This window comes from Podarcis vaucheri, assembly GCF_965113315.1.
Source record: "Podarcis vaucheri genome assembly, chromosome: 5".
NCBI classification, from domain to species: domain Eukaryota; kingdom Metazoa; phylum Chordata; class Lepidosauria; order Squamata; family Lacertidae; genus Podarcis; species Podarcis vaucheri.
The window spans coordinates 1,472,271-1,489,214 of record NC_138763.1 but is presented as its reverse complement, the minus strand read 5'-3'; the positions used below and the strand labels follow the sequence as shown (position 1 = coordinate 1,489,214).

Sequence of the window (16,944 nt, the reverse complement as noted above, 5' to 3'; positions counted from 1 at the left end):
TATTAAGCAGGTGAGGATATGAGGCAGGAAAGCCTCTCCTCAACAAGTTGCTTCTCCAGCCAGAGCTGGGACAGATGTTCTGCTGCTGCCACCGGTTCCGATTTGGGAGAAGGCAGCTTCCTATGATCCTGTAAATACCCCGGGGCCATGCGCTGCCCTTTCAGCACCTCGGAGAGCGAAGCGCTACCCTTTCAGCACCATGGAGAGCGCACCTCGCATTGGTCTTTCGGCACCCCGAAGAGCCAGGCGCTGCCCTTTCAGCACCTTGGAGAGCGCCTAGCGCGCCGCGGCCATCCTGGAAGGAACGACCTCCCGTCTCCCCAGCGGCCGAAGCTTCCCCTTTTGGCCGGTCAAGGTCGACCCCCGGCGGCGGCGGCGGCTACCGGCTCCTCCGCGTGGGCGCACCGAAGCAGCAGCAGCCCCGGAGGTCGCCCGGACAGCCGCTGAGCGCGCTCTGCCTGCCTGCCGCGCGCCTTTCCAGGGATCAAGTCCTATAAATATTCCTGGCTAAGTGGCCGCCGTTCATCCGTCTCCTCCCGGCCCAGCGGCGCCTCTCCGCGCCCCACCCCCGCCCGGAGCACCAGGGGAAGCGACCAGGGGAGGGGGCAGAGGAGTGCGGGGGGGGGGGAACAGGAGAGATGGGGAGGGCGCGATCCGGCAGCCCACCTGGACTACTGCTGGAACTCAGGCGCCTTCCACAGAGACACTGCAGCATATGCGAGCCTTTGGTCCAGAAGAGCCCCACAATCCTCATCGAGTTCCTCTTCGGGGCCGACCCCTCCCTCTGGAAGCCTGGAAAGTCGAGCCCCCTTCCCTCCCTCCCTCCCCCCTCCCACCACCAGCAGCCACTCCCCCCGCTCCCGCAGCTACTGGCCGCCCCCCTCCTGGCAGGCAGCGGCGCGGCCCATCACCCGCCAGCCCAGAGGTCCGGGTGAGGGGCGCATGGAGGCGGCCGGGCGACGAAGGGAGCGGCAGCCGCGAGCCGGAGTCGCCCAGAGGTTGCGGCTCTGCTCCGGCGCGACTTGGTGGGACTTTGCAGGGCTGGCTGGAAAGGGAAAGTGGGGGGAGGGGGAGGACGTCAATGCCCGGAGGAGGCGCGCCGGGAGGCTTCGCCCTGCCCCCTGCTGGCCAGCTGGGGAGACGCTCCTGCTGGAACCGAGGCACTGGCTGGACTGGGCGGGTGGCAAAGCGGGGCTGTCTATGCAAAGGAGGAAAGGACAGAAAGAGACTCCCCCCCCCCCACGCCCAAACAGACAAATCTCTCTTCTACACATTCCAGCTTGGATCCCCGTCCTCCTCTGCACCTGCTTACCTTAACGGGGGGGGCGGGGGTACCGGAGCACCCATTCTCCTTCCTCCCTCCCCAGTCCAGGGAGCTTGGGAAGCGATTCCCGCTCACTCTTTCCAGCCCCTCCTGGGTCCCAACAAGTCTACAGCAAAGCTATCCCGGCTCAAAAGACCGTTTTCTAAATAGATATGGTTTGATTGTATTCCATATGCAAAAACTGACGCACAGTGTCATCCATACATGCAATCATCTGCCGCATTTTAAGACTATGGGGAACCTATATTCTCAATAATGTTGGAAATGACAGGTGGAAAATAATTTTCATACTATTTTGTATCAATCTTCATTATCTGTAAAGTGAATCCCTGTATGAGTTAATACTTTATTATCCCTTAGGAGCTGCCCTCTGTCTTTGCACTTTCGTCCTTCCAGGCTGTGACGCTTTAGGGTTTAGATTTTTTATTCTTTTTTCTTTTTGTGCTGTTTGCACTTTTGTTAATAAATCAATAAAGAAAATTAAAAGTTTTTTTTTAAGCCGGTCCAGCCTCAGTCTCCAGCCTTTGCAACATCAGTGAAAACCCTTCCCCGCGAGATTTCATTTTTCTTTAACACGTTTATCACTCTTGAGAATTAATTTACCAAACCGTTTCTGAAATCAGGCACAGTACCCTGAAAATCAAGAACACCTCAAACGGTAACACACCGAGAGCTCTTTCTTTAAAAGAAAAGAACAGCAGGTTCAGTCATGTGAATTGGAGGACAGGAGAGAGGGCCTTCTGAGCATGACATTCTCAGTCTCAGGGTTGTGGGTTAGAGCCCAATGCCAGGCAAAAAGATTCCGGCATTGCAGAGGGCTGGACTAGATGGCCCTGGGGGGTCCCTTCCAATTCTATGGTTCTATGGGCAAACTGCCAGTCTCTCACCAGTGACTAGTCAGTCAATTCCTGCACACAGGATTTCCTGTGGTTTCAGGGTTTTGTTTTGCTTTTGAAGAAGAAGAAGAAGAAGAAGAAGAAGAAGAAGAAGAAGAAGAAGAAGAAATAAAATACTGTGGTGGTGAACAGCATGCAAACAACAGCAAGGTTATGTTCATGAAACAAGAACAAAGTACTGTACATCGTTGACAGGTAGATCAGCTGAAAGCCTCAACATAGCTGGATCCCTCCCTCTTCCAGGGGATGCCCCAGTTAAAAGGTGGGCTTTAAGCAAGCATCTAAACATCAGGGCCACAGGTGCCTGTCTGATGGTCACTGTGGAGGACAGGCAAATTCTGTGCCGCCATGCTAAAATCTTAGTGAGCATAACCTAGGAAACTGCTTTATACAACCAGGACTTTTTTCCCAGCCGGAACTCACAGGAACTCAGTTCTGTCACCTCTTCTGTGGGCGCCATTGCGTTCCATGACCTCTTTACTAGAAAAATAGCGCTGTATATAGTTCAGTATTGTCAACACTGGCTGGCAGCAGCTCTCTGGAGATGCCTGCAAGGATGGTCTACCACTGAGCTACAGCCCTCCCCCATGATACGTTAAACCTTGAGCATAAGCCACTACTCAGTGCACCAGCCCTGCATGTTCCCTCAGTCCTCTCCCCACCCCCATTCAATGCTTCTCTGCAAAGACATCTCCCCCAGTTTGCATCAAGCACAGTCCAATTCTGTGGTGATTATTATATTTGCTTATATTCCACCTTTCCCCCACATGGGTAAGCAGGGTGGCTCGCACAAATCAAAGCAGCACCAACAAAATGCAAAAAAAAAAGCCAGAATCCTATACAATTGCTAAAAAGTAATCAAACTCTTTAACAGGAGGAAAACAACGATCAGAATTAGTTGTGCAAAGTGCTTGTCACTGTCACCATCAACAGCACGTCCAAGCCGCACAAGTGTTTCCCAGAAGCGGCAAAGCTGCAAATATTGGGTTAATTTGCATTATTCCTGCCGCCTGTTGCAAGACTAATCTGCTTTTTGTGCGATGGATTCAACAGCTGGTCATGGGAGAGGGATAAGGAGCTTATGGCCAGCACCAGAGCACCACCCCCACTCTTGCAGGGGGCCGGATGCGCGGCCCTCCCGGCCTTCCGAGAATTCCGCAGAGGCACTGGGCAGAACAAGAACAGAAGACCGTGAGAAGCGCCTGCTCCGGACCAGGCCAGTGGGGCCCTCGAGGCCAGCACCCTCTCCTCCCAAATACATGGAGAAGAGAGCTAGCGATGGTTCCTAGCCCTGACGGCTATTGCTTTGCCTCCAAAGGCAGCAGTGCTTCTGAAAGGAAACTGCAGGCAGGGAGAGAGTTGCTCTTGTGTTCAAATCCTGATTGCAGGTTTCCCATAATGGGCAGCTGCTTGGCCACTAGGAGAAGATGACGCCAGACTAGATGGGCCATTGGCCTGATCCAGTAGCCTACAGTGGTGTAGCGTGGGGGGGTGCAGGGGGGCCCGGCCGCACCGGGCACAACATCTGGGGGTTAGGGTTAAGGGGTGCAAATCCACGGGTTAGGGGGCGCAAATTACTTGCCTTGCCCCGGGTGCTGACAACCCATGCTACACCACTGGTAGCCTACTCTTACGTTTGTATGTTCTAACAGGCTGTACAGTTTGAACCTTTTTGAAATTATCTTTTTCTATCAAATTGTTTTTAATTCTCTGCATATATAGAATTTTGAAGCTGTTAGATAGATAATTTATTACGGTCGGAGACCAGCCTATAAAACACACTTGGGGGTACAATCCCGGAAGGAAAACAAACATTTAAAACAATGTACAACCATAAATTTAAAATTTATAAATGTGATAAGCGTATAGACACTTAAAACTTAAGCTACCGCAGAGAGTCACCCATGGAACCAAGTTTGGGGATTTTCTTAACGAACTAGTTTGGGTCGGGGGATGGTCTGCGCCTACAGATCTGTACACAGAATCTGGTGACCATCCGGGTCATATTATGATCTTTGCCTAACAGGAAAATGTCAATTTTTTGCTTTTCCGGGAAGTCAGCGAGCCTCACCAGCAGGGGATCAATGGTCTCACTTTGTGCCTCTTCATAAAAGGGACATCTAAAGAACAAGTGCTCTGGGCTTCCTATCTCCCCCAATGAACAGGTGCAAAGTCTCTGAGCATATGGGACTTTTTTAAAGGATCCTTCCAGGACCGGCGAGGGCAGAGCCGAGCTTCTGGCAAGTGAAAAAGCCCTTCTTGCATTTTTGGACATGAGAAAGAAGAGATATGCTGCCAGTGTGGCTAGATATCTCTCGATTTCTCCAATTCTTTGAAGATGTTGTTGATTCTTGATCCTTTTGCTGCAACATCGCTTTGAGGTATTTGATGATAGGCAACTGATAAACAAAATCCAAATTAAAAGATGCCTGACATGTGAATGAAACCAGACAGAACTGAACACTGGCCGTTAATAAAGGAGCAGGCAGTTGTGCAGAAGGTCTGTGAGACTGAAGGAGGAAGGGCTGTAATTAAACCAGAACTGGGATAGGAAGAGAAGGGTGAGAGACAAGCTGCCAGACATAGCCTCTTAGCCCAAGAAGCAACAGACCTTTAATGATGGTGTGCTCCTGGATGGTGTGATGCAGGAACACAGAATAGCAACACAGACCGCCTTGCTGGAGGGCAGGCAAGGGAAAGAAACAGGAGCAGTCCAAGCCCAGAGGTTTCATTGACCCACAGCTGGCCGTTGGGATCATATGCAGTACATGTGAAAAGGATCTCGGGGTCTTGGTGGACCCCAAGCTTCACATAAGTCAGCAGTGTGGTGCAGCAGCAAAAAAGGCTAATGCTATTCTAGGCTGTGGGACGCAGGTGGCGCTGTGGGTTAAACCACAGAGCCGAGGACTTGCCAATCAGAAGGTTGGCGGTTCGAATCCCCGCAACGGGGTGAGCTCCCATTGTTTGGTCCCAGCTCGTGCCAACCTAGCAGTTCAAAAGCACGTCAAAGTGCAAGTAGATAAACAGGTACCGCTCTGGCGGGAAGGTAAACGGCGTTTCCATGCGCTGCTCTGGTTCACCAGAAGCGGCTTAGTCATGCTGGCCACATGACCCGGAAGCTGTACGCCGGCTCCCTCGGCCAATAAAGTGAGATGAGCGCTGCAACCCCAGAGTCGGTTCCGACTGGACCTAATGGTCAGGGGTCCCTTTACACTTTATTCTAGGCTGCATCCACAGAAGTCTAGTGTCCAGATCAAGAGAAGTAATAATGCCACTCTATTCTGCCTTGGTCAAAACACACCTAGAATACTGTGTCCAATTCTGGGTGCCATAATTTAAGAAGGATGTTGACAAGCTGGAAAGTGTGCAGAGGGGGGCGACCAAGATGATCAAGGGCCTGGAAAGCAAGCCTTGTGAGGAACGGTTGAAGGAGCTGGGTATGTTGAGCCTGGAAAAGAAAAGACTGAGAGGAGATATGATGGCCACCTTCAAATATCTAAAGAGTTGCCCCATGGAAAAGGGAGAATGTTTGTTTTCTCCTGCTCTGGAGGGTAGGACTCGAACCAATGGCTTCAAGTTACAAGAAAGGTGATTCTGTCTAAACTTCAGCAAGAACTTTCTGACATTAAGCTGTTCAGGTTGATTGTCATTACTTCATCCTGTGGTAGGGAGTTCCACATGCACTTCATGCTTCATTGTCTAGGCTAGTGGTTCCCAAACTAATTATGGCCACTGCCCCCCTGGTTCCATAAAGCCATTTGTAGTGCCCCCTACCCTATAAAAACTGTTATTCAGAATAGCTGTTTGCACCACCTACTAAGGCGGTTCATAACAATGACAAAATTCAAAACAGTAAAATTTAATTGTGCATTTATTCAAAATCCAATTTACAGCTATGGGTTCCCCAAAAATGCAACTTTATAGGCACGAGTGTATTTCATTGGTGCACAAAAAAATAAATACATGCTATGAACTAATCTTGTAGATATATATATATATATATATGCTTTCGTAGATTTTCACGGGTACAGGAATGCAGGTTTTGGTGTCTTCGGGTGTCTTCCCGTGTAAGAGTCGGGGTGTCTGTGCGACGTTTCGACGAGGTCTCACTCGTCATCTTCAGGCTGGTGCTTTCGGCTTCTTGTTACTGGAACAGAGCAGAGTCTGGTGTTTGAGTTCCTATAAATACTGTTGAGGGGTGTGGTGTATAGCCTCCAACGTTCTGGGCAGAGAGGAAGTTCCTAGATTAGTGTGCCTTTTCTTCTTTTGTTCCTTAATTACTTGAGGGATATCTTGGGTGATTTCATGAGTGATATTCTGAATACCACTGGGTGGGTCATACACTTAATGACCCACCCAGTGGTATTCAGAATATCACTCATGAAATCACCCAAGATATCCCTCAAGTAATTAAGGAACAAAAGAAGAAAAGGCACACTAATCTAGGAACTTCCTCTCTGCCCAGAACGTTGGAGGCTATACACCACACCCCTCAACAGTATTTATAGGAACTCAAACACCAGACTCTGCTCTGTTCCAGTAACAAGAAGCCGAAAGCACCAGCCTGAAGATGACGAGTGAGACCTCGTCGAAACGTCGCACAGACACCCCGACTCTTACACGGGAAGACACCCGAAGACACCAAAACCTGCATATATATATATATATATATATGGCAAATAATATTGTATGAAACATATTTTTATGCATCCTTCCTAATGAAAATGTAAGTGTGAAGGAAATCTGTAGCATAAAATAATTAAATATATAAAACTACTCACCAAACATAATAATAATAATAATAATAATAATAATAATAATAATAATAATAATAAAGTTATTATTTATACCCCGCCCATCTGGCTGAGTTTCCCCAGCCACTCTGGGCGGCTCCCAATCAGTGTTAAAAACAGTACAGCGTTACATATTAAAAACTTCCCTGAACAGGGCTGCCAAACATGCACAAACCTTCACCTTCACCTACCACAGATGTATGGTAACTAATTCATAAGAAAATCAATAGCTGTTACAATGGCTGGCTACTTTGTGACAACTCAGAACCGTAAATACAAATGTCAGGACCAGGGCAATAGCTCTGAAAGCAGCAAGAGCAGAAACAGGAAGCGACGAAGGCGTTTCACTCAAGCCTCTGACTGGGTCAATCATAAATCAGCGATCCATGTGCTCAGAAGGACGCACCTTCACCAGCACCCCTGCCGCCGCCTTGCCTCTTAGTGCTCCCCTAAGTAATCCCACTGCTCCCTATAGGAACCCCTGGTACACACACACACACACACACACACACAGTGGTGTAGCGTGGGTTGTCAGCACCCAGGGCAAGGCAAGTAATTTGCACCCCCTAACCCTAACCCCCAGATGTTGCGCCCGGTGCGGCCGGCCCCCCCTGCACCCCCACGCTACGCCACTGCACACACACACCATTATTGTGAAATATGTTCTGCACCGCATGCCTCATTTAATACACCTCCATCAGGATCCTATATCGCACAGAAGATGTGGACTGGGGCAGCCACTAACAGGAGTCCGTTTTCCGTGACTGCCTGTGGCTAGTTTGAGCTCGCCTGCACATGCTGCCTGTCCCCAGTTATTATCAGAAATGCTGCAAAGCTTCCGGAGTTTTCCATCTGCCAACCCACAGGGCCCAGGTGCTGCTCCCCCCCCCCAAGGGAGCCACGGGCACGATAATGATTGTTGCTTCAAACACTGGCAGCCTCTGCTCCTGCAGGTGAGAAAACGGCTCCAGTCCCAGAGATGAATCACTCACTACGCTGACATTTCATAGAAGGCAGGGAGCAAAAAGCACAGTCCGCAATCTGGACTTGTGAGACACTCTGGCCTTGGTCAGACCACACCTGGATGGAACACTGTGTCCAGTTCTGGGCGCCACAGTTTAAGAAGAATGTTGACAAGTTGGAACATGGGCCGAGGAGGGCAATCAGGATGATCAAGGGTCTGGAAACCAAGGGATGAGGGAGTTGGGTATCTTTAGTCTGGGAAAGAGGAGACAGAGGAGGTGGTTGTTGTTTAGTCATTTAGTTGTGTCTGACTCTTCATGACCCCCTGGATTAGACCACACCAGGCACTCCTGTCTTCCACTGCCTCCCGCAGTTTGGTCAAACTCATGCTGGTAGCTTCGAGAACACTGTCCAGCCATCTCGTCCTCTGTCGTCCCCTTCTCCTTGTGCCCTCCATCTTTCCCAACATCAGGGTCTTTTCCAGGGAGTCTTCTCTTCTCATGAGGTGGCCAAAGTCTTGGAGCCTCAGCTTCAGGATCTGTCCTTCCAGTGAGCACTCAGGGCTGATTTCCTTCAGAATGGAGTGGTTGGATCTTCTTGCAGTCCATGGGACTCTCCAGAGTCTCCTCCAGCACCAGAATTCAAAAGCATCCATTCTTTGGCGATCAGCCTTCTTTATGGTCCAGCTCTCACTTCCCTACATCACTAGACAGAGGAGGTATTATGTTCAAATATCTCAAGGGCTGTCTCATGGAAGGTGGAACCAGCTTATTTTCTCCAACTCCGGAGGGTAAGACCCAAACTGACAGATTCAAATTATAAGAAAGGAGATTCCAACTAAACATCAAATTTGTCAGTGGAATGGACTTCTTCGGGAGGTGGTGGACTCTCCTTCCTTGGAGGTTTTCAAGCAGAGGTTGGGTGGCCATCTGACATGGATGCTTCAGTTTCTCATTGCATTGCAGGGGGTTGAGCTAGATGACCCTTGAGATCCCTTCTAACTCTACAATTCTGTGACTTCCAGAGGTCAGTGGTATTACTTGGGGGGTGCTAAGAGACAAGGTGTAGTAAGTCTTGAAGGTGTAAACGACTACAGTGGTACCTCGGGTTAAGTATTTAATTCATTCCAGATGTTCGTTCTTAACCTGAAACTATTATTAACCTGAAGCACCCCTTTAGCTAATGGGGCCTCCTGCTGCCACCGTGTCACCGCTGCATGATTTCTGTTCTCATCCTGAAGCAAAGTTCTTAATCCGAGGTAATATTTCTGGGTTAATGGAGTCTGTAACCTGAAGTGTCTGTAACCTGAAGCGTATGTAACCCGAGGTACCACTGTATCGGAGTTTGAAAAGCCAATACGACTGGGTCAAGTGCATCCACTTGGTTCAATTAATTAAACTAAATAGTCTCATTCTTGCATTGCAGGGGGTTGGACTAGGCAGGGTCTGCAAACCTTTTCAGCAGGGGGCCGGTCCACTGTCCCTCAGACCTTGTGGGGGGACAGACTATATTTTGGGGGGGGGAAATAAAATGAACGAATTCCTATGCCCCACAAATAACCCAGAGATGCATTTTAAATCAAAGCACACATTCTACTCATGTAAAAACGCGCTGATTCCTGGACTGTTCGCGGACCAGACTGAGAAGGTAATTGGGCCGCATTCGGCCCCTGGGCTTTAGGTTGCCTACCCATGGCAGTTCTATAATTCTGTGAATTGGATTTTGGATAAATGAGCAATTAACTGTCCCTATTTTGAATCTTATTGTGTTATTATCTTCCTTAGCGGGCTGTGCAAACCACTATTTTGAACAATACTTTTTATATGGTAGGGAGCACTGAGGATGAGTTTATGGAACCAAGGGGGAGTTGGCCCCCCAAAGTCTGGGAAACACTGGACTCAACATATTCCCTGGTCTGTAGGTATCCTTGCTCCTCCACTCCAGGTCTGGGACTCTTCAAGCAGATACAGGGCTTAGGGTGGAATCTCCACCTTTTGTAACATATATATAGCAGTGGTGTCTGGAAGGTATTTATTCATGAAAAATATTTAGCCCTACAAATAATTCCCCTCCCATGGGCTTCCACCTGCTGAAAACTCCCAGAGTAAGGATGATCCCTCAGCAGGTATCAAGAGTTAAAATATTTCACCCTCCCCACACCCAGGCAATCATGTTTCCTCCCCCCCCCCTTGGAACCGCATGCTAATGTTAAGCTGGTCTTGCTAGCTACCTTAAAATCATTTCTAAAAATGGCTGTTGCCTCCCTGAAAAATCACCTTGACTCAGTTTGCCACTGGGTGCACTGTTGTGATGTCACGGGATGTCCACAAACATTCATTGGTGCTCGTGGCAAAGGCATCAGTGACCAACAGTGCAGCTTTTGAGAAGGATGGTTTGGCTCTGTGACGGGACCTGGGCAAAGGAAGGCTCTGTGTTGCTGGCAGGAAGGGAAAGGGCTGGGAAAGAGGGCTGGATTTGGCTCATATCTTGGCTGCAAGCCTAGCCTTTGCCATTTGCTCCATGCCAAAAATGTGCAAAAGTGCTCTGCAGAAGCGGTCAAGTCCCTGGCCTGCCAGTGAGTCCTTGCAGCAAGTACAAAATCTAGGCTTCCCAGTTTTAAACAAGCAATACCAACATCAGCAAAGAGGAGCAAAGGCTGCTCACAACAAGAGCCTGATGGATCAGGCCATCTGGTCCGGCATTCTGTTGTCACAGTGGCTGGGAAAGCAGCATCCGAACACAAAAGCCCTCTCCACTTCTGCCTTTCCCAGCAAGTGGCGTTCAGAAGCATTGCTGGCCTCTGACAGAGGAGGTGGGACACAACCATTGTGGTTGGTAGCCATTGATAGCCCCCTCGTCCTCCATGAATTTGTCCAGTCCTCTTTTGAATGACATCACACTGGTCTTGAAAGACCTACACTGGCTCCCAGTACATTTCCAAGCACAATTCAAAGTGTTGCTGCTGACCTTTAAAGCCCTCAACAGCCTCTGCCCAGAAGGAGCGTGTCCACCCCCATCGTTCAGCCCAGACACTGAGGTCCAGCTCCGAGGACCTTCTGGCTGTTCCCTCCCTACGAGAAGCAAAGTTACAGGGAACCAGGCAGAGGGCCTTCTCAGTGGTGGCACCCTCCCATCAGATGTCAAAGAAATAAACAACTATCTGACGTTTAGAAGACAGCCCTGTTTAGGGAGATTTTTAATGACTTATGTTGTAATGTATTTTTAATCTTTTGTTGGAAGCCACCCAGAGTAGCTGGGGAAACCCAGCCAGATGGGCGGGGAATATATAATAAATTATTATTATAAATTATTATTAAAGCCATCACTGCTTTCTGCATGAATGAGTTCCGTAGTTTAACTATGAACTGCATCAAGAAGGACTTTCTTTTGTCCTGCATCTTCCAGCATTCAGTTTTCACTGGAAGTCCACAAGTTCTGCTGTAATGAGACGGGTAAAAACTTTCCCGTTCTCCATGCCCTGCATAATCTTTTTATTTCCGCAGAGACGGAGGGGAGGTGGGTGGGGAGGAAGAGAAGAGTTGTAGGGAGTAGCTTGTCATGTTTCCCAGCTATTAAATTAAGTTGCCCTGGCACAGAACAGAGACAAGGTTATGTTTGGGCTGGATTATGGATTTTAAATAGATGCTGCTGATTAAAATAAGAAGAAGGGGGGAAAAAACCAGCCTGAGCTTTTTGGAAACAAATTCAGCGATTTATCATGGAAAGCTTTTGATGTGTCCTTTTTATAGCACCCGTTTTCCAGTTCTAGGCACCCTGCAAGGAAAGAGTGCAAAGGGCTGGGCAAGGAGGCTGTGCTGTTATCCTGCGAGACACAAGGGCCCTATCCTGCAGGTCAGCCAGCAAGAGGTTGTTTTTTAAAAAATAACTTTTTTGTTCAAAATTAAAACAAAACATATTATCCAGAAACATATCATCCTTAGTTCCCCCCTATTTTTCCTCCCACCCCACCCCCGACTTCCCTCAGTTCCAGACTTTGATTTCTCTAAAAATGCTATTTTCTGCATGTTACACAGTTGTATAGATCCTCAAACTATTTAGCTGATTGTTATCAATAAAAAGTTTGTGAATGTTTATTCAAAACCAGCCAAGGAGTCCAGTTCGCTTTGTTGCATCTTCAGATACTTTGTAAAGGGTTCCCATTCATCTTTAAAGTCACAGTTATCCTTGTCCCGTAGCTTGTAGGCCAGTTTTGCCAGTTCTGCATAGTCCACCAATTTTTCTTGCCATGATTCTTTAGTTGGGGTTTCTTCAGTCTTCCATCCTTGTGCTATTAAAACTCTCGCGGCCATTGTCGCATACATGAAGATGTTTTTCAGCTTTTTTGGCAGATCTTTCCCTACAATCCCTAAGAAAAATGCTTCAGGTTTTTTAACAAATGTTAAATGGAACATTTTCTTCAATTCGTTGTATATCATTTCCCAAAAAAATTTCATTGCCTTACAATCCCACCACATATGATAAAATGTCCCCTCCTTTTCCTTACACTTCCAACATATATTTCAACTAGTTTTGTACATTTTCCCTAACTGCACTGGTGTCGTGTACCAACTGTACATCATCTTCATGTAATTCTCCTTCAATACGGAACAATAGCTAGCAAGAGGTTCTGTTATTGTGTCATTGAATATATGATCTTTTTATTGGGAGGGAGAGGAAGCTATAAATGGCACTGAGATGCCTGCTTAGTCAAGTGCAGATGGACTGACACAGGAAGGCAGTTCTACCCAAGAGGCCATCTATTCCCCAGATTACCCAGGGGTCATCTAGTCCAACCCTCTGCAATGCAGGCATCTCAACTAAAGCATCCATGACAGATGGCCACCCAACCTCTGCTTCAAAACCTCCAGGGAAGGAGAGTCCACCACCTGCCTACAAAGTTGAAAGCTTTCACTGTCGAACAGCTCTTGTTCAGTTGGAATCTCCCTTCTTCTAACTTGAAGCCATGGGTTCGAATCCTACCCTCTGGAACAGCAGAAAACTAGCTTGCTCCCTCTTTCATGTAACAGCCCTTGAGATAGTAAAGGTGGCTATCATTTCTCCTCTCAGTCTCCTCTTCTCCAGGCTAAACATACCTGACTCCTTCAACTGTCCCTCCGAACCCAAAGGGTGCTCATCAATGGTTCCTCTTCATCCTGGAGAAGAGTGACTAGTGGGGTGCCACAGGGTTCTGTCTTGGGCCCGGTCTTATTCAACATATTTATCAACGACTTGGATGATGGACTCAAGGGCATCCTGATCAAATTTGCAGATGACACCAAACTGGGAGGGGTGGCTAACACCCCAGAGGACAGGATCACACTTCAAAATGACCTTGACAGATTAGAGAACTGGGCCAAAACAAACAAGGTGAATTTTAACAGGGAGAAATGTAAAGTATTGCACTTGGGCAAAAAAAATGAGAGGCACAAATACAAGATGGGGGACACCTGGCTTGAGAGCAGTACATGTGAAAAGGATCTAGGAGTCTTGGTTGACCACAAACTTGACATGAGCCAACAGTGTGACGCGGCAGCTAAAAAAGCCAATGCAATTCTGGGCTGCATCAATAGGAGTATAGCATCTAGATCAAGGGAAGTAATAGTGCCACTGTATTCTGCTCTGGTCAGACCTCACCTGGAGTACTGTGTCCTGTTCTGGGCACCACAGTTCAAGAAGGACACTGACAAACTGGAACGTGTCCAGAGGAGGGCAACCAAAATGGTCAAAGGCCTGGAAACGATGCCTTATGAGGAACGGCTAAGGGAGCTGGGCATGTTTAGCCTGGAGAAGAGGAGGTTAAGGGGTGATATGATAGCCATGTTCAAATATATAAAAGGATGTCACATAGAGGAGGGAGAAAGGTTGTTTTCTGCTGCTCTGGAGAAGCGGACACGGAGCAATGGATCCAAACTACAAGAAAGAAGATTCCACCTAAACATTCGGAAGAACTTCCTGACAGTAAGAGCTGTTCACCAGTGGAATTTGCTGCCAAGGAGTGTGGTGGAGTCTCCTACTTTGGAGGTCTTTAAGCAGAGGCTTGACAACCATATGTCAGGAGTGCTCTGATGGTGTTTCCTGCTTGGCAGGGGGTTGGACTCGATGGCCCTTGTGGTCTCTTCCAACTCTAGGATTCTATGATTCTATGATCCTAAGGACCCAGTTCTCCAATCTGAATCCCAGTTCTTTATTTTGTGGCATTAGATACCTCTTCCAGTTTGCTGTCATCTACATCCCCTCAATTCCTTCATCCAAGTCATTTATAAAGACATTGAACAACAATGGGCCCGGGACAGAACCCTGCGGCACCCCACTTGTCACTATTTCACAGGGGATGACAAGGAACCAGTAATGAGCACTCTTTGGGTTCTGTCAGTCAACCAGCTACAAATCCACCCAACAGTTACCTCGCCCAGCCTACAATTTACCAGCTCCCTCACAAGAATATCACGGGCAACATTGCCCAAAGCCCTACTGAAATCAAGATACGTTATGTCCACTGCATTCTCCTGATCCACCAAGCTTGTAACACTACCAAAAAGAGAGAGAAAGAAATGAGATTCATCTGGCATGAAATAATAATAATAATAATAATAATAATAATAATAATAATAATAATAATTTATTTATACCCCACCCATCTGGCTGGGTTTCCCCAGCCACTCTCGGCGGCTTCCAACAGAATATTAAAATACAATAGTCTATTAAACATTAAAAGCTTCCCTAAACTGGGCTGCCTTCAGATGTCTTCTAAAAGTCTTCCGGAGGCGGCGCGAAACGAGTAATGGCGGTCCTCTTTGCGCTGCGAAGAGGGGCTCCGCAGAAAAGGGTCGTTCGCTGCGGCAAAGCGACGACCCATTAAGATAAACCACGAGCAGAGCGAGCTCGTGGCCGTGGGATCCGGCGGGCACCTAGAGCAACCCCCAAAACGAAGAAGGAACCCCGTAAGGGGCTCCGGAAGCGCGGAGGGGAAGCGGTGCTGTGGATTCATCGCTCTTTCTGCGGGAGTGAAGCCGCGCGGCTGTTACGGATGAGCGCCGACCTTTCTTCCTTAATATTGGATTACAAATCAACTACTCGTGAGTAAGAGCTACTTGAAATTGGATTACAAATTCATGAATTTGGCTGAAAACGGGAGACGAGAAAAAGGAAGTCCGTCTCCCGGTGGTGCTTAGTGATCAAAGGCAAAGGAACTGACAAGCTGGAAGCAATACAAAAGGGTTTTAAAACGGGAAGTATCATACGTCTGGTGAAGTCAGAAATTGAAGGGAAAGGCAAGTTATCTTTATTCTCCTTGCTATTGTGTTTATTCTACTTGGGGACCCTCTCCTCTGCTGGACTTTTAAAACTTTAAAAACCCCAGTCCCGGGCTTGCAGTGGGGCAAAAGGCTGTTTTGCGGATACACATACAAAGTTGAAATGGACACTTAGAGGCATCACTGGTGGATACAACTAAATAACTGTATTTTGCACCTCCTGAGAAACTATTGTGGCAACATTGAGAGGGCTCTGCCAGAGGGAAAGGGTCTTCTCTAAAGACTATTGTTAATTTACTTAACTGCAGGAACTTTAATGGCGACTGAAACTTTGTTTCTTCTTTCCTGAACTGTAACAATACTCCCTCTAGTGGAGTTTGGGATTTACAATTTCCTGAGAACTAACTTTGTTTTGGCTCTCTGTGGCTTGGTTATTTACTTTGAGGCCCGTCTTTCCCATGGAATTTTTGACAGTTTGACCTTGAATCCAAAGACAGGTGTGGAATGAGCGACCGAGTAAAAACAAGAGCTGCGTCGAAAGCAGGGAAAGGCCAACTGGTACAAACAACCCTGATTTCCCAGGCTCGTAGATCTTCAGTCCCTGCTGTCTTACAGGCTGTACCATCACCAACACCCCCATCCAAGGAAGCTAAACAGTCAACAACTGAGGATATGGCAGCTGGGGGTTCCAACACTCTTTTAGAGGAAATGTTACAACAATTTGCAATTTTGAATAAAAAAGTGGATGATCAAACTGCAAAAATTGACTTAGCCACATCTTCAATCACCAAACTTTCTGAACAGGTGGCTAAGCATGCACAAGATATTGGAAATCTAAAGGACGCTACATCTGAAAATCGAAAATTGGCCGAGGCTGCGAACGAAAAAGCAGGAGAAGCAATTCAGAAAGTGGAGGAATTGAAAGGAGAGGTAAGGCCGCTTCATAAACATATCACTGACCAGCAGGCCTACCTGTCTTTGGTGGAATTGAGAAACAGGGAAAATAATTTAAGATTACGCTCTATCCCAGAGATTGAGAAAGAGGACTTGATTGGCTTCTTGACAGCAGAATTCTCTAAATTCTGGGGTATAAATGAAGATACAGATTTTAAAATAACAACTGCATTCAGACTGGGAAGAGTTACCGGGAAGGACAGGCCTAGAGACTGTTTGATTATCTTAAGGACTAAGCAGGAGAGAGACAAGCTACTTGACCTACATTTTAACAAAGCACTCGAGATCCAGGACAGAAGAGCACAAATTTACAAGGATATTCCTAAACAACTATTGGATCTCAGATCTAACTACACTGACCTAGCTGGACTTTTGAGAGGTAACGGAATACCATACAGGTGGGAGTTTCCACAAGGCCTCTCATTCAAATACAAAGGAAAGAAGATTAAAATCAAATCGAAAGAGGACAGCCAGAAGTTCCTACACGACCACGGAGAAGACTTGCAGAAAGGAGCGGTAGCTATTTGGCCACCACCAGAGTCTGGAAAAGAGCTACCATCCTCGGATTTGGACAAAAAAGAAGACGCCCCATAAAGAGCAACAACAGATTGATACAGGATGTCTCTGCAGCTGTACAGTTGGAACATTAATGGCGCAAATTCCCCGGAAAAACGCAAAAGGATCTTCCATATTCTAAAGAAAGAAAATTTGGACATAATTTGTCTGCAAGAAACCCATGTGACCAGGCTACATAGGAAGGT

The 16,944-nt window shown here is 47.5% G+C and overlaps 2 protein-coding genes across 3 annotated transcripts in view; one reads left to right on the top strand and one right to left on the bottom strand.

Annotated features, from left to right (window-relative positions):
* The window catches only part of LOC309533042 (MAM and LDL-receptor class A domain-containing protein 1-like), a 383,106-nt gene that overhangs the window by 111,764 nt on the left and 254,398 nt on the right, over positions 1-16,944 (top strand). The gene's annotated exons all lie outside the window — the stretch shown is intronic.
* The window catches only part of FGF12 (fibroblast growth factor 12), a 239,911-nt gene that overhangs the window by 142,407 nt on the left and 80,560 nt on the right, over positions 1-16,944 (bottom strand). The window contains exon 1 of one of the 2 annotated variants that reach the window (XM_082224574.1): positions 667-766. The exons of the other annotated variant lie outside the window; for it this stretch is intronic. Coding sequence (XP_082080700.1) covers positions 667-754 — 88 coding nt within the window. The 5' untranslated portion in view covers positions 755-766. Of the gene's footprint in view, positions 1-666; positions 767-16,944 lie in introns of those variants that run through there. 2 annotated transcript variants of the gene reach the window in all.